The sequence below is a fragment of the Aedes aegypti genome, chromosome 3 (assembly GCF_002204515.2).
Source record: "Aedes aegypti strain LVP_AGWG chromosome 3, AaegL5.0 Primary Assembly, whole genome shotgun sequence".
Taxonomy (NCBI): Eukaryota; Metazoa; Arthropoda; class Insecta; order Diptera; family Culicidae; genus Aedes; species Aedes aegypti.
This window is the reverse complement of record NC_035109.1, coordinates 223,797,516-223,822,501: the sequence shown is the minus strand read 5'-3', so window position 1 is coordinate 223,822,501 and position 24,986 is coordinate 223,797,516. Positions and strand designations below refer to the sequence as shown.

General features: G+C 35.5%; 1 protein-coding gene across 3 annotated transcripts in view; it reads left to right on the top strand.

Moving 5' to 3' along the window:
• LOC5572120 (F-box only protein 25) overlaps positions 1 to 24,986 on the top strand; it is a 52,996-nt gene that overhangs the window by 12,789 nt on the left and 15,221 nt on the right. Inside the window, exons 1-2 of one of the 3 annotated variants that reach the window (XM_021855077.1) lie at positions 11,094 to 11,250; positions 11,385 to 11,706. In XM_021855077.1, coding sequence (XP_021710769.1) covers positions 11,603 to 11,706 — 104 coding nt within the window. In that variant the 5' untranslated portion in view covers positions 11,094 to 11,250; positions 11,385 to 11,602. Of the gene's footprint in view, positions 1 to 11,093; positions 11,320 to 11,384; positions 11,707 to 24,986 lie in introns of those variants that run through there. The other 2 variants (XM_021855076.1, XM_001660155.2) reach the window with 2 other exon arrangements.

Below are 24,986 nucleotides of genomic sequence, written 5' to 3'. Positions count from 1 at the left end.
ATAAAAGATTAGAAAACAAATTGTTGTATTCGACTCATTTTTTTTCCTTGTCTCAAGATCATTCTCGGCAACCGGGAAAACCGAGACTTGTCACTTTCAACAAGGTTTACAATTGTAATAAGGACTAAAAAATGTTCCTTTGATTACTATAATATCCTGTTCTCTTCGTTTGAAGCAGTTAGGACTAGGGTTCACTGGTAGATCTTTACCCCATAACGCACCACGAAAAGGTGATCTACCCGCTTTATGGGTTAACTTTCATGTTACTCGGATATTATTATGAAATCGTTCAGAGTTTGACTGTTATTGAAAGGTTAAAAATACCGTAAAATGGGGTGTTAAGAACTCGTGGGGTTTTAAGAGATTGAACTTCTCAATCAAGTTCGACAAATCACAGAAACCTAGAAAGTCGATTTATAAGTCATCTGAAATGCTCGATTTGTTCAGAGGATTGTGAACTGCATTATGTATTGCGGGGAAATTTATAAATTTGGATAGGCTCGCGGAAATAATGCGCAGTGAGCTATCTCCGCACAGAACAAAAATCACATAGTGTGCGTTGAAGGCTGACTGAAAAAAACATCAATCAATCACTACTTTTCTCATCGTTGGTTCATTATGTCCTTGGAGAAGCCTTGGAAATTGAGCCTTCCAATAATTCCAATGCTCTTAGACACCTATCCCTCCATGGGAGACACTAATTGAAATCGCGTAGAAGGAGACAATTCATGAGATAAGGGATATTCATGTCATGAAGTCATCTAGCAAAACTGCGCCCCACAGCGGAGCTCTCAGTACGTAGATGTTCATGAAAAATATTACGTAATTAATGGACCGCCCCCAATCACTGTCGTAGAGGAGATCTTTAACTTTGTTCCTGATTGTCACGCCAATCAAAACAATAACACCTAACGTCGAGCAAGGCTGACTTTGATGTTTAGCTTGGAAAATTTTGCAGCTTGAGTGTTTCAATTTTCCAGGAATCAAAATTTTTCTTGCAACGCGTAATAATAGGAGCCGTCTATTAATATGAAGTATTGTGGTTTATAGAAATTGAAAACCTGTCAAAACATTTTTGTTTGAATTTTATGGTCTAAATACATTTATCTTCAAAACCATGAAATATATTTGAGAAAAATTCGCGAGTAAGGTAGAAGATGAAGAAATTTAATTGAGATCATAGTACAGACAAAAACTTCTTAAAATTATGTCTGGGTTTCGATTTTTAGAAACTTTTATGAAAAAAGTCTCGTTTTGAAAATAAGTGGGGTGTTAAGTAACTAAACTCATTAAATTTATGCCGTAATATATTTCAATATAGTTTTGAGTTGCTCCGTGAAGTTGAACTGCAATCTTGCATCTATTTAGTAAGTCACTAAATATCACCAAAAATGACTTATTTCAAAATTTGGTAAAATTGGTATGTAAAATGTAGATAAAAACTGATTAATGTGAATATGGGTTTTTCATGATAATATTTCCAAAAGCTGTTCACATAGGTGAAAAGTTTTCAAATAGAAATGATTATCTTATTTGAGATGGTTTTGGAGCTATTAATTCTTTTAAGCAGTTGCTAAGTCCTAGATAAACAATTACCGTAAAACGGGGTATCTTTCATAATGCGGGAAACTTTGATAGTGCGTAACCCACCACTTACTAAACGAAATATCATAATTTCTCAATTAGGGTTGTCATGTCTATTACGGCTTAACCAGCCGACGGTGTTTTGAAAATACCTGAAGGTCGTAGACACAAAAGTCAATTTGGACAAATTGAGATGTAAGATTGTGAAAAATAATAGAATCGTTCTGGTGGGCTTCGATCCCACAACTCCCAATACGCTAGACTGGGCGCGAAGGTCGTAGGCACAAAAGTCAATTTGGACAAATTGAGATGTAAGATTGTGAAAAATAATAGAATCGTTCTGGTGGGCTTCGATCCCACGACTCCCAATACGCTAGACTGGGCGCGTTAACCAACTACGCCACAGAACGGGTAACGATTCTGCAGCGCAATCGGCCAACCTGAAACCAAAGTCCGTCACGACCCCATTTTCTCCTTCACAACCTTACACCTCCTTCGGCTCTCTGAGATGCCCAATTCGACTCTCCTAAGCGTGCCTACGAACAACAGTGAGAGCCGAAGGAGGTGTAGGGTTGTGAAGGAGAAAATGGGGTCGTGACGGACTTTGGTTTCAGGTTGGCCGATTGCGCTGCAGAATCGTTACCCGTTCTGTGGCGTAGTTGGTTAACGCGCCCAGTCTAGCGTATTGGGAGTCGTGGGATCGAAGCCCACCAGAACGATTCTATTATTTTTCACAATCCTACATCTCAATTTGTCCAAATTGACTTTTGTGTCTACGACCTTCAGGTATTTTCATAATTTCTGTTAATCGGTTAAGCAAAACGAATGCAAGACTAAAGAACATTAGTATGACACTTCATGTAAGAGCTGTTTTCATTTGAACCGAGAACATTTGAGGCTTTTTATACGCATTTTAAAAATTGACACAATTTTAGCATTTTCGAAACGCTTACAAACAATCTGTTCTACGATAACTATTTGATGTAGTTTTGGATAGTTGGCCACTTATCTTTGACAGCCTAGTTATCATAGAACTTGAATACGGTCTCAAATCTCTTAGCGAAAAGCATTTTCACAAACTGGGACCATTTTTGTAATCTAAGTCAGAAATTTCCATATACCGTTAAAAGCCTAGTGGTATGCAATGCCCTACAAATGTTCGTAATTCATTCAATTTTGTTCGATTCATACCATTATCAAAGTTATCCCAAAACAGAAAACCGACTTTCAATTATATGAAAAATTATATATCCATTCGAAATAAATCTTTGGAAATCTATCAACTGCAATCGATAGCTAGGATGCCAGTACTTGTTTTTAAAAATATAAAATATATTTCTTTGAAACAGCATGCATAAATATTCAAGTTTTCTTCTAAAAAGCTATCAAAGTTACCCCATTTTACGGTATAATATAAGGTTATTTCCGAGCTCTTTTTGGAAAATATATAGTGTGCGGTATAGTGTAAGCGATTTCAACTCTATATTGGAAACTTTTCGTTAGGATATTTCCCGATCATGCCACTGGGTGTTACATGCAAATCCGTTATTTGGTGGTGCAGAGTTGCTTGCTGTCACTATCAACGCTCAAAATTTGCTGATGTGTACAGACCGACTGCGATACAATTCGGATCATTCCATATCACATCAACATCATGCTGTTTACTCCATCACCAGTGCATTGATGGCGATAGGATATCACTATGGATATCACTGATGGGTTACGTTTGGCCTTAAATTAGGCAAATAAAATAGCAATTTATCAGTATAATTTTTTTTTACACCACTCTGATTTGGTGTAGTGCTTTATTTCAAAGCCCTATTCACACTTAAAGCTTGTTGAAATTCTCCTTCTTTTGACAAGTCATGACAAGATTGCTCTGCACTGTTCTAGGATACGAATACTGCATATAAAAATCTTTTCAAGACAATTGTGCGATGCACTGATAGCTTGCTTGAAAATAGAATCAATAGGTATGAGAGATTTACTGCCGTTATACGCATAATTGTCCCATGTTACTTTTTGTCATCAAACAGTTTATTTTTACGTATAGTTTTAGAAAACACTTACCAAAAATTAACTTTGTTCGGAAACTCAATGAAAAGCAAGCCAAGTCAATTTGTCCCATTGTTGAATTTCCACGCATAACTACTGTATTTCTACGCATAACTGTCACACTATATAATTCGCTGCGCTAATCTAGAACAAAATATTCAGTTGTCAGTTTTGAATTAGCTTGTGTTTGGGAAAATCGTTTTGAACTTCTTCTTACACGTTGGCTTTACATCTCATGTGGAACACAACCTGATTTATGTGTTTGTATTATCGAGATGTACTCATCATTCATGTGAGTATGACGCCAAATTTAATTGAAATTATCAATATCAAATTATTATTTCCCATTCGTTTTTCAATGCTTTTCAGTTGAATTTTCAGGGTGAATCACAAAATTTTTCAATTTTTTTGAACGGCGGTTCGATCGATTAGAAATTCACCGTAATTTTGGATTCATCACGAGGAGTACTGAAATAATCCCACTTGAAGAAACAGTAACCACTTTAATTACAAGCCCATGGCTTGCGACAAATCAGCTTCATGATTCTGAATAAAAATAGTTCGACCGTTTTTGGATGACTTGGCCTCATGCTGGGTTGTTCCGAATACCGGTTCACTGGTGGAAGTGGCCATTATATTGGCGAATCTGAAACCTAGCTTTTCATGAATTTGCACATCAAGTCTGCTGGTGGTTCAAATGTATTTGAATGACTTGACCACATGTCCTAGCTAACCTAAACCTAGCTGGCAACATCAAACTACATAAATTCACAAATCAAGGCTACTGAAGGGTAATTCAAAGGTTCCTGGATGACTTGATAATATGCAAGGTTGTTTTGGATACCCTGTTTCCCAGAGGAAGTGGCCATTATATTGGCGGTCCTGAGACCTATCTTGCGACATATCAAGCTAGATGAAGTCAAGAAGAAGTAAAAGTCATGTCAAAAGAAGAATATGATGACCTAGGCATTCCGCATAATTGGCTCTTCGGTGCAAGTGGCAAATATGTTGGTGGTTCTAAAACTTAATTTGCGATGTATCAAATATCATGATATTTCAAACGAAGTCCAAAGAAATGTCAAATCGTGTGAAGATTTGTGTCGTGAATTTTGAGTTAAATATTTACTCCGCAGAATAACCTTGAATTCGCAGATGAGTTTTTGTCAAGCCTGCAGCTGGAAGAGTCGATTTAGGAATTTATTACATCTTATAAACTCTCAAACTTACTCATCCATTCTTTCTTTCACTAACTCATACATTTTCTAATTATCACACATAAAGAAAACTTCGCTTTCCATCCCAAACTATAAAATCGTATTTCTTCACTTCCCCACACGTGGCTTCGTTTGGCACATGTCACTTGAGCCTTCATTAGCTGCCTTAACATAGTCTTGAGGATATACGTCCTCTACATTCGGTACAATCTATACGTAAGAACGGTCATCTACAGCAGTATGCTTAGCAAATAATTGGTCACTACTATCAGTGGGACTGTTATGCGTAGAAATTCACCAAAAACCCCGTATTTCTAGGCATAACAGTCCCACTTTGAATTTCGTAGCTAAATTTACTCTATTCCCATAATAAATACTCTTGACTATAATAAACATGCTATTCTTTATGCTATTGTGAAGATTTTAATATAATTTACCACACAACTGGTCAATACGAGGCCTAGAAGTGTTGAAATCTTTAAACGCGTTTTTCTCGATTGCATATTTTGGAACATGGGACAATTATGCGTATAACGGCAGTTTAGCAGTTAAAATAAAACGGTTAGCGTTTCAGGAATTCCAACTCAAATTATATTGTAGTAAAATCATCTTTAAATTGAATAAGACCTTCAGAGTTGAAGAGACACATCAACGATGTTGTCCAAAATATTTTTTTTTTTGCTGTTGGCAAAATATAGTTTTATATACAAAGCTCAAATTCCTTGCATTTTCGTCAAAAATCACACTTTTTTATGATTATCTCAGAAATCTGCCATAGAATCGTCTTCATTGTAATTGGCTTTTGATATACACGCCGGGAGAATGGTAGGACTGTATTTTGTAAAATTATTGGCATACTAGAAGTTGCTCGAATTTTAGGTGGAATTTTTTTTTCATCCCTTAACACCCCATTTTACGGTATTCAGTTAGCGAAAATTTGATCACGAAATTTTACATTTTGTATGGAACAGTTTGGCTGCGAAATTGGGTTTTCCTGGATTTAGATCCAATTTGCGCGTGACATAATTTTTGCATGAACTTTGAGATGCCTGCTTGGCACAGTTTAATCTATCTATCTTCTATATAAATAAAAATGGAATGGTGTTTGTATGTCACGAAATGGCTTACGAACGGGTCAACGGATTTGAATGATTCTTTCTCAGTTTTGTTCGTCAAGGGTTCCGGCGTGTTTGTGTGTATAAAAATCCCAGGATATTCACCGGGAAAGTTAAAAAAAGGAGCGCGAACGGAACTGTCATTTTATATGGGATGACCAAAAGCGTTTTTCAACAGCCTACTTGATGGCAAGACGAAGTTTGCCGGGACCACTAGTTATGAAATAAAAACAGCTAGCTAAATCAACTAAAACATCTTTTGAAAACAGATTCAAGACACAACATACAGTCAATGGTAAAACCTAGTAAATAGAATGCCTAATTTTGGGGCTCTGTACACGCTCAAAAAAGAATTCTGGAAAACGTGAACTGTCAAAAATACACCATGAACTACCACAAATGGTCACATAAACATGATCTAGTTCACGGTGTATTTTTGTTGTTGACGAGTTCACGTCTGCTGTTCACGGATACGAGAACGGATTTTTTTCTGTGTATTTCAGCTTCTGGTAGTCCGCATTGGCTGATTATTGGATGACGAGCTACAAATAACCTGCAATTTTGTCTTCAGTGGATTCATTACAATGCTGTCATTTTTCAATGAGTTTTAGAGGGTTGTTCAAAGACAAATCTAACGATAATCGAGTATATCATAATTCAGTAATCGAGCGATTTTTAAATTTATCTCGAAAAACGGTTAGTTGTGAACGATTGGTTTACTCGATGAAGTCATTCACTTTCAGAAGTTACGCAAATTTACAGAAAACACCAACTACCCACAAGATACCGGTTGTGAGTTAAATAAAAAATAACTCGATTCCTTACTTTTGTTTTCGAACAACTCTATGTAACTCGTTGTAATAAATTCACAACAATTTCAGGTTATTTGTAGTTCATCATCAAAATGTCAGTCAATTAGGACTACCAAAAGCTGAGATACAAAGCTCTAATCTTGGGCGTTTTGTATGGAAAATCAGCATTTGGTAACTGAACTTTTGTCACTGACTGTAAATCTTACTTTAGGAATGACAGGCTTGATTTAAGTGTGTGAAAAATCGGATTTCAAACGGATATGAATAACAGGTGCTCCGCGCAACAATTTAATTTCAAAAAGTGCTCCACGGGCCAAAAAGACTGAAAACCCCTGGCATAGACGCAATAATATCTCGGATGTGATCCAACGGACATTCTGCGTCATTGATAGAATTGATGCCCATTTCAAATAATTAATCTATTCGAAGTGGACATTAATACTATTGGTGACGTTCAGTTTGCCTTTTGCTAACCAGAATGATCCGTAGCCACTCTTACTATTAGCTAGCTAGATATATCGCTATCATGTACGACGTAGGGAATATTACTCTGAGGAAAATGACTAGTAGATTCACTGAGTAGAAATAAGTGGCGACAATCTTATTTTAATATGGTTTTTACAATGCCATAATAAGAAATACCTCATTTGTAACAGCGGTATAAATAATCTAATTCCAGCTTCATTTTCGCAAAATTTACAAGTAGAAAGCAGGCGTTGTGAAGCATTGCATTTGCCACCGAAAAGTGAATCTTGTAGGAGACTGTAATAGAAGCCTATGGTAACTTTACTCTTCAATATTCACTATAAAAATGACTATGGAAAGTAAGACGCTGAGATCGATCATTAGGGTACACTTGCTAGTTTCGAAAAATTGTTGAACAGACAAGGAAAGCGACTTTTTTCTTCAAGGATATATGAACGTAATGACCAATAAATACTTTTAACAACAAAAAATGGAATTAACTAGAACTACTACTAAACCGCATAATTGTGTTAAGACTTGACGACAATTGACATTTAAGACTCTAATCTTACGCAAAACACAGGAGTAATCAGAATAGCATTCAAAACCATATCGACTAGACAGTATTAGTAATGACACTACTACACTACTATTTCAAACACATTCTGATGGAGCTGCTGATTTTCACAATGCTTCCTTTTCTCAGAAGCAAGGGAATATGGGTACTTTTCAAAAACTACCACGTCACAATACTAATAAAAAAGCAGTGTTCATGTGGGCACCATTGCCTAGTCCGTCTGAGTAAGGACTGTTCATTTTATAAAGTGGACACCTTGTGCATGCTGTATCTTTCTTATTAATCAATGAAATTTCAATCGGTTTTTTGCACATCGTTCGACTAGTATTGTACAATGTTGTGATAATAAAAATTCTCCAAAATAATTAAATTTCACACGAATATGGAACAACGATTAGATCGGTCGATTTTTTGAGGTTATCAAAATCAATGATTGTAAGAAATTGGCTGGAAAATTCGATAATTTATTTTTTCTATTTTCAAAAAAGGCTTGTTCTTCGAAAGCATCATCAATCAGAAGCCTGATGGAAAAAATCAAGTTATTTTTGGATCAACAATTTTACAGATATAATAAAATCAATTTTCCCGTATATTTTTAAAGATTTTTTTTTTTAATTTAATGGGAATTGATATGAGTAGAATTTTTTGTGTAAAAGTACGTCCTGACGGAAGTCCTAATATAGTATTAATATGAAAAATAACTTACGCCTTCATAGAGTTACTTAGTGAGTCCCCACGTCACATTGAAAGCACAACAGAAACACAATTGTTTTATTCTTAGAAGACCTATCAAAGTACATTGACAATCATCAAAATTGGCAACACTGCTGTAATAAAATCGATTTTATTTTCCACATATTATTTTCATAATATGTTATTCTGAGATTACCAATTGAAAAATTCGGAGAAAACTGTTTACAATTTGCTGTAGATCGATAAATATGCGTACATGATTTTAAAAGTATGAGACTTTAGTAAAACTACCATAAACAGTAAAATTTATACTTAAGACTGTAGTTTAATCTCACGATTTAGCTTTCGTTTATACTAATATAGTTTCTTTAGTAATCCAAACTAGTTTTGAACACGCTTTTTACTTTTCTCTTTTGCTGGGAGTGAAAGGATGGTGTATCAGCAAATTTGGCCATAAATGGGTAAATCACTAAAGTTACCTAATGTCATAGAATGGTGGAATATAATTGATATTTTTAAAGCTTTACCTTTAGTAGAATAGTAAAGGATACAAACATACAATTTGTTCATAAAAATAAGGATTTTTGTTTTGCGAAAAATAATGTTAAACTTTGACGGACAGCTTTTTTTAAGAGTTTTTGGAAAAACTATTTAGCTCTTCAACCAAAAGCATTTTCAAAGATTTTATATATATAGGTCAACGATACACAGAAAACCGATAACGATTTTATCAATAAATAAAAAAGATATAGCATAAACAAAGTGTTCACTTTATAAAATGAACAGTCCTTATTGGTCCTGGTAGAGGGGAAACTTGGCAAAAGCCAGACCGAGGGTTCAGCCTTGACAAGTTAAGCTGTCAGGCAGCTCCAACTGAATACCATGTAAAAAAAAATAGCATATGGTGTTTTTATCGAAAACATTCGTTGTGACCCATTTTTTTGTTATTTGAAGTACTGATATTTGGTTACTGATATAACCATTGGTCCAGGTGTCCTAATTTAAAATTTTGGAACATGTTATTTTTGACGCGGATTGCTGTCTCCAGACGCGGATCGAGTTTTGGTAGTCGCGATTTTCGCGGATGAAATTTTGAAGTTTTTGTAACAGCCCTGTATTTTCTTGGAGATAACTCAACCAATTTGTATATTTTTTAAGAGAAGCTCTTTGATCCGTGGCATTGTTTAGCCCTTGTTGATTTTATTTTGATAAATTGACTGAAACCAAAATGACAATCAAAAACCTTTTAAATGGGAAAGGTTGGTCCCCCCAAGGAATTTCAGACTATTGTCAAAACCAGATATGCCGTTCTATGCATATTTGTCCCGTGGTCCATAAGGTTTACATAGAACATGGGACAATTAGGCGTACAACGGCAGAGATAGCCAATGGTCAATATCGACACACATTCCAAAAATTGAAGATTTTTTGAGAACTTGGTGCAAAAGAAAAAAAGCGGTGCATAAATAAATATCGAAAACAAAAGTTATCACGATTCGAATATTTTTTTGTGATGTTGCCGACACATGGGTTAAACATTGCTTTTCTATCGAAATCTTCGATATTTCATTATAGAATGATCAATAAATTTACAATTATTTATGTTATTTAATTGTTCAAGTATTCAAAATGTGGAAATTTACGTATTCTCGGCAGTATATTCCGCCGATTCCGCTCTTCTTTTGTAATTTTCTAGGACATACGCACACAAATTACGTATCTGTCTGTTTACATATGTGCATAGCCTAATTCTCTATCGATTCAATGAGATATAATGAGATATATAGTATTTATTCTCGTTGCTATCGATTCCCACCGACAAAAAACAAAAATTGTTGAAACTTGTTTGGAAACGTTTTTGGAATGCTTCAAGCATTTCATGTCAGTGTGACACTTATCGAGAACTCCATTTTCTTCGGCTCGGCAGCCTTTCCCAAAAGAACTGCTGGTGAATCTGTTGGCAACTCCAAATCCAGTAGCCGCATTTTGAGGTGTTCATATTAATAATTGAAAGTAGATAAACAGAATTAAGAATCGCTTCATGGGTAATTTGTAATTTAACAGGGACATGATCAGCAACATGATGGGGCCCCGATAGTCGTAGCGGTAAACGCGCAACTATTCAACAAGACCTAACCGAGTCCCGTTGGATCGAATCTCATGGTTGAGAATTTTTTGATAGAGGAAATTCTTCCTTGGCTTCCCAGGGCATAGAATATCTTCATACCTGTTACACGATTTACACATGCTAAATTGTTCAAATGACAATGAAAGCTCTCAGTTACTTTTTCCCAGTTGGGGCGTAACTCCAGAAAAAGAAAAGGGTAATATTTGAGAAATTTCTTCACTGATCTTCAGGAAATGCACTGAAAAAAATATTTTAAAAAGTTTGAATGTTTCGAAAGATTTTTAGAAGCTTACTTACAACATAACATTTTTTATTACTGGGAAAGAAACAGATTACAATTATTCTGTTTCCCATCGACTCATTCCGTAGCCGGTACCAGGGACCCTATCCACGCGACCATTACTCTCTCGAGTGAACGTTCTATTGCTAACAACTGGTTATTCCATTCCGACATCGAGCGAGCACCCGAAGCGTATGTGTATTTGCAATCAGGGGTCACCTATTTACAGTCGCGTCTCGGGGCATTACGTTAGCATCGAAAGACCACTAAAAGAAGACTGTTAACTATTGCACAAGTTTTCCTAAAGCCACAGAAAAGAAAATAAAAGTGAATCTAATGTAGAAATAGAGAAAAAGCATTCGAGCGCAAAAGCAAATCAATCAGGAAGCAATCAATGTGCACAGAGTGAAGCAAGAAAATCAGACATTCCCGAGTCTAAGGGTTTATTTTTCCTTTTCTAGCCTGGTGCAGCAGTTTTTTGTATATCACAATAGAAGAAAATAGTCATTCAGTGAGTGAGTTTGCACTTTTCGTCGGTGGGCTGGTTCGATTGGTGCGCGCGTGGTCTTTTCAATTGGCCCCTTTCGTCGCAACACACCGAATTGCGAAAGTCGCGGCGGCTTTCGGTTGAGCACCATAAGGAATAGCAGAAACAGCACCAGAAGCAGCAGTGAACGACATGCCTTTCATCTCGAAGGACTGGAGATCTCCCGGTGAGGCTTGGGTCAAAACGGAGGAAGGCTGGGAAAAGCTGAAAGTGTTGGAATGTGTCAAACGAAAAAGGTAAGAAGGATTGGCTGTAAGTCTGCATGAAAGGCATTTTAAGTTCTGTAGTTATAGTTAATTCTGTGACTGATATAATTTTAGAAATCCTAGTCATTGGGTAAACAGAAAATGGTTTCTACCGATTTGAAATATATACTATTTTTAAGAGCCATGAAGCTCTCGTAAACTCCAGAACACAATGTATCGTGAGGTCTAGATTACAAAATTTAACGGCTTATACACTTCATCATTGATTCGGTTTAGATGCTTCTCGGGCCAACAGTAGTGTATGCACAAGCGATTATTTGGAAAGTTCTTTGTCCAACGTTGCTTCTCTGTTTCGTCGTTTCTCTGCGAGAGCAAGAGAAGCGAGCTCAGAAGTGCTCTTGAAGAGAGTTCTCCATTGAATACCTGGATGCATGTGTGAAAGACACCCCTAAAACATATAAATTAAAAAAGCATTCATTTCGTTATTATAATGGATATTTGGGTACAATTCACGTTACTACAGTTGTGTTCAGAATAATAGTAGTGAAAGCCGATTTTCATACAAAATGCTCATCTTTGGCATGCTGTAATTTCGTCTTTATAGGAATAATCGTCATGAAATTTTGGCAGTGACCTACAAATATACTCAATTTCATTATCACAAGATTTGAAAATTTTCACACTACCTTAGCTTAGCTTAGACTGACTACACATATCAATGGTTGCTATTCCGTGATTGACCGAAGTCAGTGAAAATGCACAAAGAATCAACTAGAAGTTCGGCTGGGATTGGCCATAATCTTCTTCAATGTGCATAATTCAGTGCCTCTATTTATACAGGGTCAATAACGGCGCCGGCCACGTCCTTGCAGTCAGGTGGGATTGGGGGAAGGAATGTTAGTGTGTAACCTTTGCTATTTGGAGACCGTGTTTGCCTCTGCATCTCCACAAAGGTTGCTGGGAGGGATGTTTGTTAATGGGAAGGATCGTTGGGTCACAGGATTTACTTTGATAAGCGATTAGACCATGATAAATAATGATTTGTGAGATATATACATGCTTATTTGTAAATATAATATTTTCATTTGATATGAACAATTTCTATGTAGTGGAAAATTATGCCGACACTTGAGGTGGCGAACCATTCAAAGTTTGTTGAACAAATACCTAAATGAAACATTCCTACAGCTGTCAGGATGAAAGCATGTGTTATTATACTTTACTTATTTGAAAAGAAACAAAAAACTCGATTGATTGGAACATCATAGAACACTCGAACCATTCAAAGTTTTTTTTTTAATTACAAAAATAAAGGTAAAAAGGGGTGTTCTGAAAATAAAAATAAAATGTGAAACATAAATAATTCATGAATCAGAGTTTGTGTCGACACTCACAGTGACGAACAATTCATAGTTTGTTGAAAATTCATATTTACGTCCCATAATTGTAACGATTAAATGTGCAGTCATACATATTTTATAGATTAGAAATAGTAGCATGAAACGAGCTCACCAATTGATCCTTTATCCTTCACTGTGCAGCCACAATCCACTCTCAGCCTCACTCGTTTGCTCGGCTATATAAAAGCACTCAGAAAAAAATAGGCGCGCGACCCGAAAAGGCTTACTTGGCTTACTTGGCTTACTTGACGCACTGCCCAGCAGCAAGCGTCAAGGTCAAAGGATCAAAAAGAACTAACCGATCACGCCACTTTTTCACTTACTAGACCGACGCGCGACATGTTTGATCCTCGATTTGAAAATTTTCACACTACCGGCTAAAAAGTTAAGCACCAGGTGAAATCGCTCAAAATAATAGTAGTTTAAATAATTTGAGAGGAAAATAACCATCATCTCTTATTAATGTTCAAATCCTCTGAGCAGAATCTCAATAGAGAAACTTAAAAGTAGATGGAGTACCGTGTACCTTTTAATTCCGCTCCTAAATGCTTATCTCTGACAGATACGCGTATTTCGACTACCACTTGCAGTCTTCTTCATTGTCAGTTACTCGTATCCAGTGCAGTCTTCTTCAGTGTCAGTTACTCGTATCCAGTGGACCGTTTCATTCTAGCGTACGTGTTATATTCCTACTTCTTATAAAAATTCTAAAAAAAATTCTAGCTAAGAAAAAATACATTTAGAGAGGGATTCGCGATAAGGGCCTATCTGACAAATCAATAACAATGAGAAAATAACCAATGAAATTTTCATGTGCAATTTTTAATCCCAATTGGAGAAAATATACTCCAACTTTAACTATTTCACTTTAATACACATTTCATAAACCTAGTTTCAAAATCCTCATCAATACCACACACACATCTCCTTCAATTTTCCTAGCTATTTCGTAATAAAAAAATATTATAAGGTTTCGCCTTAAACGCACTCAAGAATGCAAGTATCGCCCAATGTTATGAGCCTGTAATCGATATTATTTTCAGTGTCGCCTATTACTTTTGCGCCGTGTTTTCATTCTGGCTTCAATTAAGCCCGCCATGTACGCCTTGTTTATTTTTTGTTTGCAGTGTCGCCGTTTACTCTCGCCGTGTTTTGATTACGATTTCAGATGCGCCCATCACTTTGATAAACAAAAACACAGGCGTAATCAATACAGTGTGTGGTTTTGCATGAGGTGAAGTTTCGTCTTCTACAAATTTGCGTTTTTTGTATAGTTAAATTATCGAAAGGGGAAAAGTTCAAGTGCAGTGAATAGACAATCAAGCTACAATTTCACCGCTATAGTTTCTTAAATTGTGTACATTTTGTCAGTTTCGCCTAATTCGCGAATCTTTCTAGATTTAGTATCCCATAGACAAATTATGTGTTGACGATTTTCAGCGTGCAGTACTGCTCTTATAATTGCTTTGTCCATCTCCATTTTTACTCGCGCGAGAAACATCAACAAAACATTATTGAAACGAGAGCGGAGCAGAATATGCAAATTTCCTGAGAGATTTCCATTGCATGCATACCAGCAAAACGACAAGAGGGTCATCAGCTGTGCTGGACAATACTCTAGCTGACTTGAACGCATACAAGAAAATTAAAACATATGATTTTGTTGCGTTTCTGTTTGCAAACACTTTCTCAGATCAAACGTATATTAATGAAGTTACGTTGTCTGCGGTGTTTAGGAAAAAATGTCTATAAAACTACGTAACATTTACATTCTGCATAAGAAAGAAATAATTATACATTTTTTAATTAAATTAAGCGAAGAACAAAACATGTTATTCCCTGGCCACGATCACAGGGTTTAACGGTGCCAAAGTAGAAGGTGCACCATAATAATACCCGTCTGTGAAACATATCACCTTCCCAATACTTTGGCACACCTCTAACGGTTCATGATTTATCATGAAACGGCTGCATTCAGGCGGAGGATCTGTTAATATGTTTCGGCATATTATCAGGTCCTCTTTGAACGGAGGGACCGCCAGGGCTCATTAGTTACTTATAAACCAGTACTGGTTGTTGATGGCTCAGTTCGTTTACCACGAGCTGTAGCATCCTTTGTACTAATCAGTAATGGTTGTTAAGTTTCGAAGCTAACGTGTGATCAATTGTTTTATAATGCAACTCGTTTTTATTAAATTTAGTGATTGTGAGGGTGCCAATAGTGATTTTATAATAAAATATATGGTGTTGAAAATTTGAAAATGAAATTGGAAGTGATTCTGATAGTTTTGTTAAAAATATAATAATGATGTGAACTCTACTAATTTAATAAAGGCCATAATACATTTTGCAATCATTTATCTGAATATAAACATTATTGCCTAGTTCTTCAAACATGCATGATAAAAGTGTTAATAATGACTGCGAGTGCAGAAGAATGGATCGAAGTGATTTTGTTTTACTGTAACTTTGTTGATAGTGCTAAATTGTAGTTTGAATAGTAATGACTCTACAGCAACAAAAATAATAAAACATTTAAATTGAATATCTTTTAATTACTTAGTAAAGCATTGAACAATGAAGTTATATGAAAATGGTGTGATGTGAAAAGTAATGTAATGGAAAGTATACCTGAAGTGTATTACGAAAGTTGATGAGTGATAATCGGTGATAAACGTGATAGTGTCGAAAATAAAAGTGACGACAGTGAGTGATGAGATGAAATGGGGAATGAGGACCTTTAATAAAACTATTTCGTTCTTCACTTTAACCACTCTAGTAGCATTTCAGGCCTTATCATAGTTTGATAGTAGTCTAAACTACTAGACTGCAAAACTACGGTAAGGGCTGATTGCTGCTAGGGTACTCAGTGACCATTTGAGCAACATTGCTTAGGAACGTCTGTGTGATGAACGCAATAGAGGCTTATAAAAGCAAATGCTGGGAAGGAGCTTAGGGCAGATTAAGAGTGCCAGTACTACCCCTATCGCTACCGACAAAAAAAAAAAACATTTTTTTAATTAAATTAAGCGAAGAACAAAACATGTTATTCACAATATTTTTCCGGTCAAATTAGAAAATATTCATAGGTTTTTTTGGAGATAACTGTTAGCTACTCATAAACTTTTCCCTTTTTTGATAGTTGAACTATTTAAAAACCTGAAATTTGTTGCACATCAACACACTTCATTGATTACGCCTGTATTTTTGTTTATCGAAGTAATGGACGAATCCGAATAAGGATGATTCAAATATGACGTCCATCGTTTTTTGAGATTTCTAGAATCCCCATCCCCCCTCTGTTACGCTTTTCCCAATGCCTAATACATGCACTGTCACCCCCTTCCTCTAATGATGGACGTTATATTTGACTGACCCCAAACGCTATCAAAGCACGGCGATAGGGCATGGCGACATTGCAAATAAAAAAATGAACATGGCCCATCCGTTGACCTAATCGAAATCGAAATGTTAACACGGCGCAAAAGTAATAGGCTACATTGAAAATGATATCGATAACAAGCTCATAACATTGGGCGATATTGACATTCTCGAGCTCGTTTTAGGCGAAACTTAGTATTTGAATGACTGTATTATAAATTTTGAGTTGTTAACGGATTATGACGACTTCCTGAATAAAAATCATAGTTTTAGCGGAATCAGCAAGTTTATGGAACTTTGAACATGGATCGTTCCATGGATCGCTCTTATAATTTCTTCCCATAGGAAGCATAGGAAAGTTTAGTACTATAAAAATAATATGTAACTGCGTAAAATAAATTATCTGTAGAAAAAAAAACTTGAAGAGCCGTATATTATAGATGATGAGATTGAATTTTGACTGAATCGTTCTCAATCAAGTTCATAGTTTAAAAAAATTCCAAGTTAAAATCAAGACTTTTTTTCGTTAGAAAACAAGTTATCCTATCGTGAGTGGATTAAATAGTATGTTTTTAATTACTCAAATTGCTTTTAGTTACTTAAATTAACAACTTCTAGCGTTACTTGAATCAGATTTTCAACTAATCTTTACGGACAAGGAGCTATTGCATTCAGAAAAGCACATGAGCTTCACTCTCGGTCAACTAACAACTTCAAGAATTAGCTGTATGAGCTTTTCCAGAGGGTCAAAAATGTCAATTTTGTTACGCTACGTATTATTACATAACTTTGCCGAAGACGCCATCTTTCTAAGCAGTCAGGCTCCTGAGAAATCTGCAAAACAAAAGTTTCATGCTCACTAGCGCCGCCAGGTGACAACCTTTTAAATCAACTCCCGGTCAACCAGTCAGTGATTTTCGATAGCGATCGATATAGATTCATTTTGAACCGTTAGCGATCGCCATCGTTGGTCAAAGATCTATAAAGAATTATGAAGACTGGTTGGTCGGGCTATCTTGTACATTGATCGCCATTCAGTTACTAAACATCTTAGCCCAGGACGCCATTTTTCTAAGTGGTCAGGATACTAAGATATCCGCAAAACAAAACTTTCATGCTCCTAGCTGTTTTCAAACTGTGGTCTACTCGAACCGTTACAGTGGATTCATTATTATACTAACTTCTATGGGCCATTTTTAAATTCTGAACCGCCCTAATATAGCAGTTATTACCAAAACTTATTTAAAACCTGGATCCAAACTAAAAAAAGATCCTTACTTTTTTGTTTATCGTAATGATCGACTTGATGGAGCATGTGGGGGAGTTGCAGTCATCATTCATAGGCGTATAAAACATCAACTGTTTTCGTCATTTGAAACTAAAGTTTTTGAAACTTTAGGTGTTTCTGTTGAAACACAGCTTGGTAAATATACTTTCATAGCTGCCTATTTGCCTTTTCAATGCTCTGGGCAGCAAGTTAATTTGCTCCAAACTGACTTGCGAAAATTGACTCGTAATAAGTCAAAATTTTTTGTCATTGGTGACTTTAATGCCAAACATCGGTCATGGAATAATTCTCAAAGTAATCCCAACGGCAGAATTTTATTTGATGAGTGCTCTTCAGGATATTTCTCGATTATAACAGTGAAATAGTAAAGTTTTTGGGAAGTTTTTCACTACAGATCGAAAGGCAATTTCCTTGACTAGCGTTTCATACAAAAAACGCAACAGAAGAGGTTAATATGACTCAGTTATTGATCATTTGTACATAGGTCCTTTAGTAATGTTTCGCGAGAATTCAATATCCTGATAGCCCTACATGTTTCTCCTCTTCTAGAAATCCATCTACGATTGACTTGGTCTTAACCGACTCTAATCATCTTTGTAGCCAATTAGTTACTCATGCTGATTTTGATTCTGATCGTGTGCCTGTTACATTTCAAATATCCCATTAGGGCGATTCAAATTTAAAAAATGTTTGAAAATCCTATCTCCCATATGCTCCTTACCAAAGGCCCAAAGACAATGTAGGTTTATATGGGAATTACTATGGAGAAATCTTGAGAAATGTTTCAAAAACGCTAGTACTGTAATGTAAGTAGAAACTTATTATCTCATATTGAAAACTCATTCTTCAAACCTTAATGAAGGATGTTGCTGAAGAAACAAATCCCTTTTGAGCTAATTTTATTTGGGATTTTTGTAGATGTTTGCAGGGCTAAAATCCCATATTAAGCTAAATAATAGCAAACAAACTCATGAATATCACCTCTCCTATGCGTCGGATTGAATTTCTCTCTTCAGCAAGTTTCTTTATTATAGTTTGAATAATGAGTTTTTACTATGGGATAATTAGTTTGTAGTTACATTACAGTACTAGCGTGTTTGGAGCATTTCTCAAAATTTCTCCATAGTAATTTCTATACAAACCAACATTGTCTTTGGGCCACCTTTAAATAACCACCTAGAAAGCTGAAAATTTCACAGAACACTATTTGTATGGTAAGGATGGTAAGGAACATATGGGAGATTGGATTTTCAAACATTTTTAAATTTTGAACCGCCCTAATATCCCATGAAGCGATTCTCAATCCTATCAGCTCCACTTTTAATTATTTACGAGCCGACTGGAATATATATGAAACGTATGTTGACTCTAATCTTGATGTTAACATTTCTTTAGAAACTAAAATTGATATTGACAATGCTCTTGAAACTTTAACAAATTTCATTGTTGAAGCCAGGAGCATTGCAATTCCAAAATGTGAAGTAAAATTTGAATCCGTGATTATAGACGATGATCTTAAACTCTTGATCCGTCTTAAAAACGTGAGGAGAAGGCAATTTCAACGCACTCGCGATCCTGCTATGAAAATTTTATGGCAGGATTTGCAGAAAGAAATCAAGAAACGTTTTGCTCAATTAAGAAACAAAAATTTTGAAAATAAAATTTCTCAATTGAACCCTGGCTTTAAGCCCTTTTGGAAATTATCTAAAATCTTGAAAAAAAACCTCAGAAGCCAATACCGGCATTGAAAGAGGAAAACAAATTATTACTAACTAATTGCGAAAAAGCTCAAAAACTTGCTATGCAGTTTGAAAGTGCGCACAATTTTAATTTAGGACTTACTAGTCCAATTGAAAATCAAGTTACTTAGGACTTCGAAAATATTCTCAATCAAGAGAACGTTTTCGAAAATGCCTGGGAGACTGATTTGGAAGAAGTGAGAACTATTATTAAAAAATTCAAAAATATGAAAGCTCCTGGCGATGATGGAATTTTCTACATCCTCATCAAGAAACTTCCAGAAAGTAGCTTATCATTATTAGTTGATATATTTAACAAATGTTTTCAATTAGCATATTTTCCTGACAAATGGAAAAATTCTAAGGTTGTTCCAATTTTAAAACCAGACAAAAATCCAGCAGAAGCTTCTAGCTATCGTCCAATCAATTTGCTTTCCTCCATCAGTAAACTTTTTGAAAAGGTTATTTTGAACAGAATGATGGCCACATCAACGAAAATTCAATTTTGGCAATGAACAGTTCGGATTCCGCCATGGACATTCGACCACTCATCAACTCTTACGTGTAACAAATTTGATCCGTTCCAACAAATCTGAAGGCTATTCTACTGGTCTTGCTCTTCTAGACATAGAAAAAGCATTCGACAGTGTTTGGCATGAAGGTTTGATTGTAAAATTAAAAAACTTTAATTTTCCAACATACATTGTTAGAATAATTCAAAGTTATCTGTCAAATCGTACACTTCAGGTTAATTATCAAAACTCCAGATCTGAAAGACTTCCTGTAAGAGCTGGTGTTCCTCAAGGCAGCACTTTGGGACCAATATTATACAATATTTTCACATCTGACTTACCTGAGTTACCTCAGGGATGTCAAAAATCTTTATTTGCGGATGACACAGGCCTCTCCGCCAAAGGACGAAGCCTGCGTGTCATCTGTAGTCGATTGCAAAAAAGTTTGGAAATTTTTCTTTATACTTGCAAAAATGGAAGATTTCTCCTAATGCTTCCAAAACTCAACTAATAATATTCCCACATAAACCAAAAGCTCTTTATCTGAAACCATCAAGTAGACATGTTGTCACGATGAGAGGGGTTCCAATAAATTGGTCAGATGAAGTTAAGTATCTAGGGCTCATGCTAGATAAGAATTTAACTTTCAAAAATCACATTGAGGGCATTCAAGCCAAATGTAATAAATATGTAAAATGTCTCTATCCCCTTATTAATAGAAAATCAAAACTTTGTCTTAAGAACAAGCTTTTGATATTCAAATAAATTTTCAGGCCAGCCATGTTGTATGCTGTACCAATATGGACTAGCTGTTGTAATACCAGGAAGGAAGCTCTGCAGAGAATTCAAAATAAAATTTTGAAAATGATTCTGAGACTTCCTCCCTGGTATAGTACCAATGAGTTACATAGAATATCCAATGTTGAAACATTGGAACAAATGTCAAATAAGATAATTAATAATTTCAGGCAAAAATCGTTACAATCTTCTATTGCCACGATTAATGCGTTATATTTTTAGGTTAAGTTAGGTTAAGTATACTCAAAGCGTTTTTTTTCTCTTATAATCAGGAGAAATCAACTCACCTGTTAAAAATCTGAACTGCTACGGCAAATGAAATGTAATGTAAACAAAATGTTAATAAAATCTTAAATTTAGATATAAGAAATAATGAATGTAATGTTTGGAATGATACTGATAAAGAAATATATATATATATATATATATATATATATATATATATATATATATATATATATATATATATATATATATATATATATATATATATATATATTTATATATATATATACATAAATAGTTGTATTTCAATTCTGTAGATCTGGGTTAAAATAATGGTAAATCTAAGCTCTTAGCAAAAATTGCAATATTAAAACAAAACCATGAACATACTAATACAAAATTATAAAAATTTGGTTTGGTGACATAAAAGAAAATTAATATTTGTATCAGCCTTATTGCAATTTTTTTTTATGCAAAATGTAAGATAATGATCGATTGGATCGTTCCGGAACACCGTAGTCGGTTCAGCCAGGGCCCCTTTGGGGATTTTTCCGTGTCATGTGCAAAACCTACCGTGCGACGTCTCAATCTTCATGAATTCGAGAGAACATGTCAATAAAAGAAGAAAAACTCGGTACGAACAGATGTTTTGGACATAACACGGAAATGCCCCCAAAGCGGCCCTGGTGGAACCGACTACGGTGTTCCGGAACGGTTCACTATTTAAAATTATGTTTAAATAATAACAATCGATCATTGTCTTACGTTTTACATAAAAACTTCGGTGTTGTAACGGCAATAAATAAAAAAAATAAAAACAAACATACGTCATTTCGTCTTTGCAAATTGTTTTGAATCCCTAAAATCTAGTCTAGTAACCATTGATTATGGGCATATCGACATACAGAGAGAAAATTGGGAATAAAAACCACATCGAGATACGGAAATATCGAGATATGGATAGTGAAAACGTCTTCTTCTTCTTTCTGGCGTTACGTCCCAACTGGGACAAAGCCTGCTTCTCAGATTAGTGTTCTTATGAGCACTTCCACAGTTATTAACTGAGAGCTTACTGTGCCATTGACCATTTTTGCATGCGTATATCGTGTGGCAGGTACGAAGATACTCTATGCCCTGGGAATCGAGAAAATTTCCTTTACGAAAAGATCCGCGACCGCTACGGAACGCAGAATGAAAGGACCGAACAAATCATCGACATAGGAGAGATATCGAGATGTGAAGAGTCGACCGTAGTATCTTTTTAAAGTCAACTGAAGGTGATTTCAAAAAAAATCAAATGGAAATTGACGAAATGACAACTATTTGAAAATGCCATGTCGGAGGTCAGCACTCTCTAAGAATACAAAAACAATAGATATGAGAGCTTATCGAAAATATTATTCCTTTATTGATTTGTCTAGTACCGAGGGAAAATGTGATAACATGATGTCAAACGGCCCTTGGACATTGAAGTCCATGTTGATAATTTGAGATTGGTTCTCAACAGCGTATGATAACGTATGATCAATAGATGTAAATACTAGCTTAAACATTTGATTTATTCTTTTGATTGTTTACCTGTATTCGACATACAGAAGGTAGTTTTTGGTTGCATAATTTGAAATGCATTTCTCGATGGGACAAATGAAATGAATCGAAAATTCCACTCACTCTACTTTGCATTTAAATCTAAGTCATATCGTTCTAAGTCTATATATAATATATATCTAAGTCATTGTTATTTGACTCACTATATTATCCGACGCAACATTGCAAACGATAACAAAAAAACACCTGTTCACATCAATGATAATGCTAGTGTATACGTTAACAAGCGTCGGCGTACCCTTAGTAGACAGTCCTCACTAGTGACTTTTTACAGCCATTTTGCTATAAATCGTGGCAATTTTTTTTAACGTGGAGGTCAAGGTAACACAGGAACTAAGTAACACAGCTCGATTTTGTTAAACAAATGATCGAGATAAATAGTTTTGTTTAACATTTTAGCTGCCTTGCACCTATAGTAGACCTATTGTTTCTATAGTGGCTCTACTAAAAAAAAACTATTTTGTGTTAAAAAAATATTAAAAATTGAAAACTTTTTTAATTTAGTCGATAGTTTTTAATCCATTCTTTAAAGGAAAAATATAAAAAAATTGTAGAAATACGGTTTTGATATGTATTTTGACATTAAATACAAAAATATGAGTTTTCGTAGTTTTCATATCTTTTTTTCCACAAAACTAAAATAAAAACACTATCAGATGACGTAAAAATAAAGTCGCTGGCTTTATTTTTCGATTTCTATTGGAATACGAATATTTGCTCTTAGCTATGCGACTATTGGTACACCGATCCACCCTATGCAAACGTAGATCATTCTGGTTCGAAAAACATGTGGAGATAAAATAATTAGATTAGATTATAAAACCATTCGAAGCTAATACAAATCCGTTACTTTTTCTACCATTGCGCATGAATCCATAAGACTTTAATAGGTCATTGCCACTCGAAAGATCTGTTCTGACCTACATATACTCCGAAAAAGCAGTCGTTTTCCTCCATGCATAAAATCGCTCTACTCGCAGTTCCTGGAAAACTCAGGTCAAGGACTCCATCTGGACCGAGACGAAGCCTAGACTTGGAAGCGCCGGCTGAATTTGAGCACATTTTTAAACTGACAAGGCGTTGCCTCTGTTACGTATGAAAATACATATTTCCATGTATTTACCAGCGTTCTGCATGTACATGAACTTGTTCAACAAACCAATCTTCCACCAGCGAATAACAATATTTAACACCAGTCTATTTGCGAGCGATGTAGCCAATAAAATTATTGCTGTTTTCCATTCCTCTTATAAAAAAGGATGGTTGCACCATGGCGGCCCAGCTACAAGTTCAGTTTTGTTGTTTTCTTGCAACGAGTCATTGAAAATTCATGATAGGGCAGCGAGCATCGAGAGAGTGGCTATGGATGGCGGAAAATGTTTTTTTTTTGCGTTGCATTATGGCGGCAGGGCATGTGGCTACCAAACCAACACTCGAGAGCCATGGTTAGCTCTTCACCGATTGCAGCAACAGCGAAACGGAGAGCTTGGCGTCCGCCCGAACATTCACCTTGAATTGAACGGTTTATGTGCTTTTCTATGAAATTACGATCATCCCTCCACGAACCAATGTTGAATCGATCATGGAAATTTTGGGACAAGTTCTCTACAAATTTGATGAAACTGTCCTACGAATCCAGAAATACAACCTTCAAGTGTGTTTCCATGAATCAGAAACGAACAAAAAACCTATAGGTTTCTTCCAATACTTTTTTCCTTCACACATATTTTCATTGAATTCATGCAACGCCACATTTATCATATCGCATGCTAACTAAAACTAGACTCAACAGAGCGGCACATGGCGTGTTTGAGTGAATGCCGCCAAGCTCAACAAATTTCTGCGTGACACTGCAGACCGGAAATTCGTGTGTAATCCTATCTCAGTCCACATAACTGGATTAGCTAATTACATAACAATTAATAATAAATACAATGTCATATAGGTTTATCCACACATCGATGGACTTTGTTTCCATGTATTATAGAATGCCATCTGCACTTTCTGACTAATCTTCATTTCGGAGCAGTGCCTAATTTGGAACCGAATTTTATTTCTTAATTGTTTTATTAGTATTATTTCAAACATCACATTCATTTTTTGTATCTAGGTGTTCTGTGTTAGGCAATACTGTCATCGATTTTTGTCTAAAATTATTTATAATTATATTCGAAATTTGTTCCAATGTTTCAACATTCGTAACATAGAATTTACTCTTTAGTACTACCAGGGAGGAAGCTTCAAAATCATTTTCAAAATTTTATTTTGAATCCTCTGCTGAGCATTACAACAGCTAGTCCATATTGGTACATCATGCAACATGGCCGGCCTTTTGTTTGAAGAAAAACGCGCAGCTATT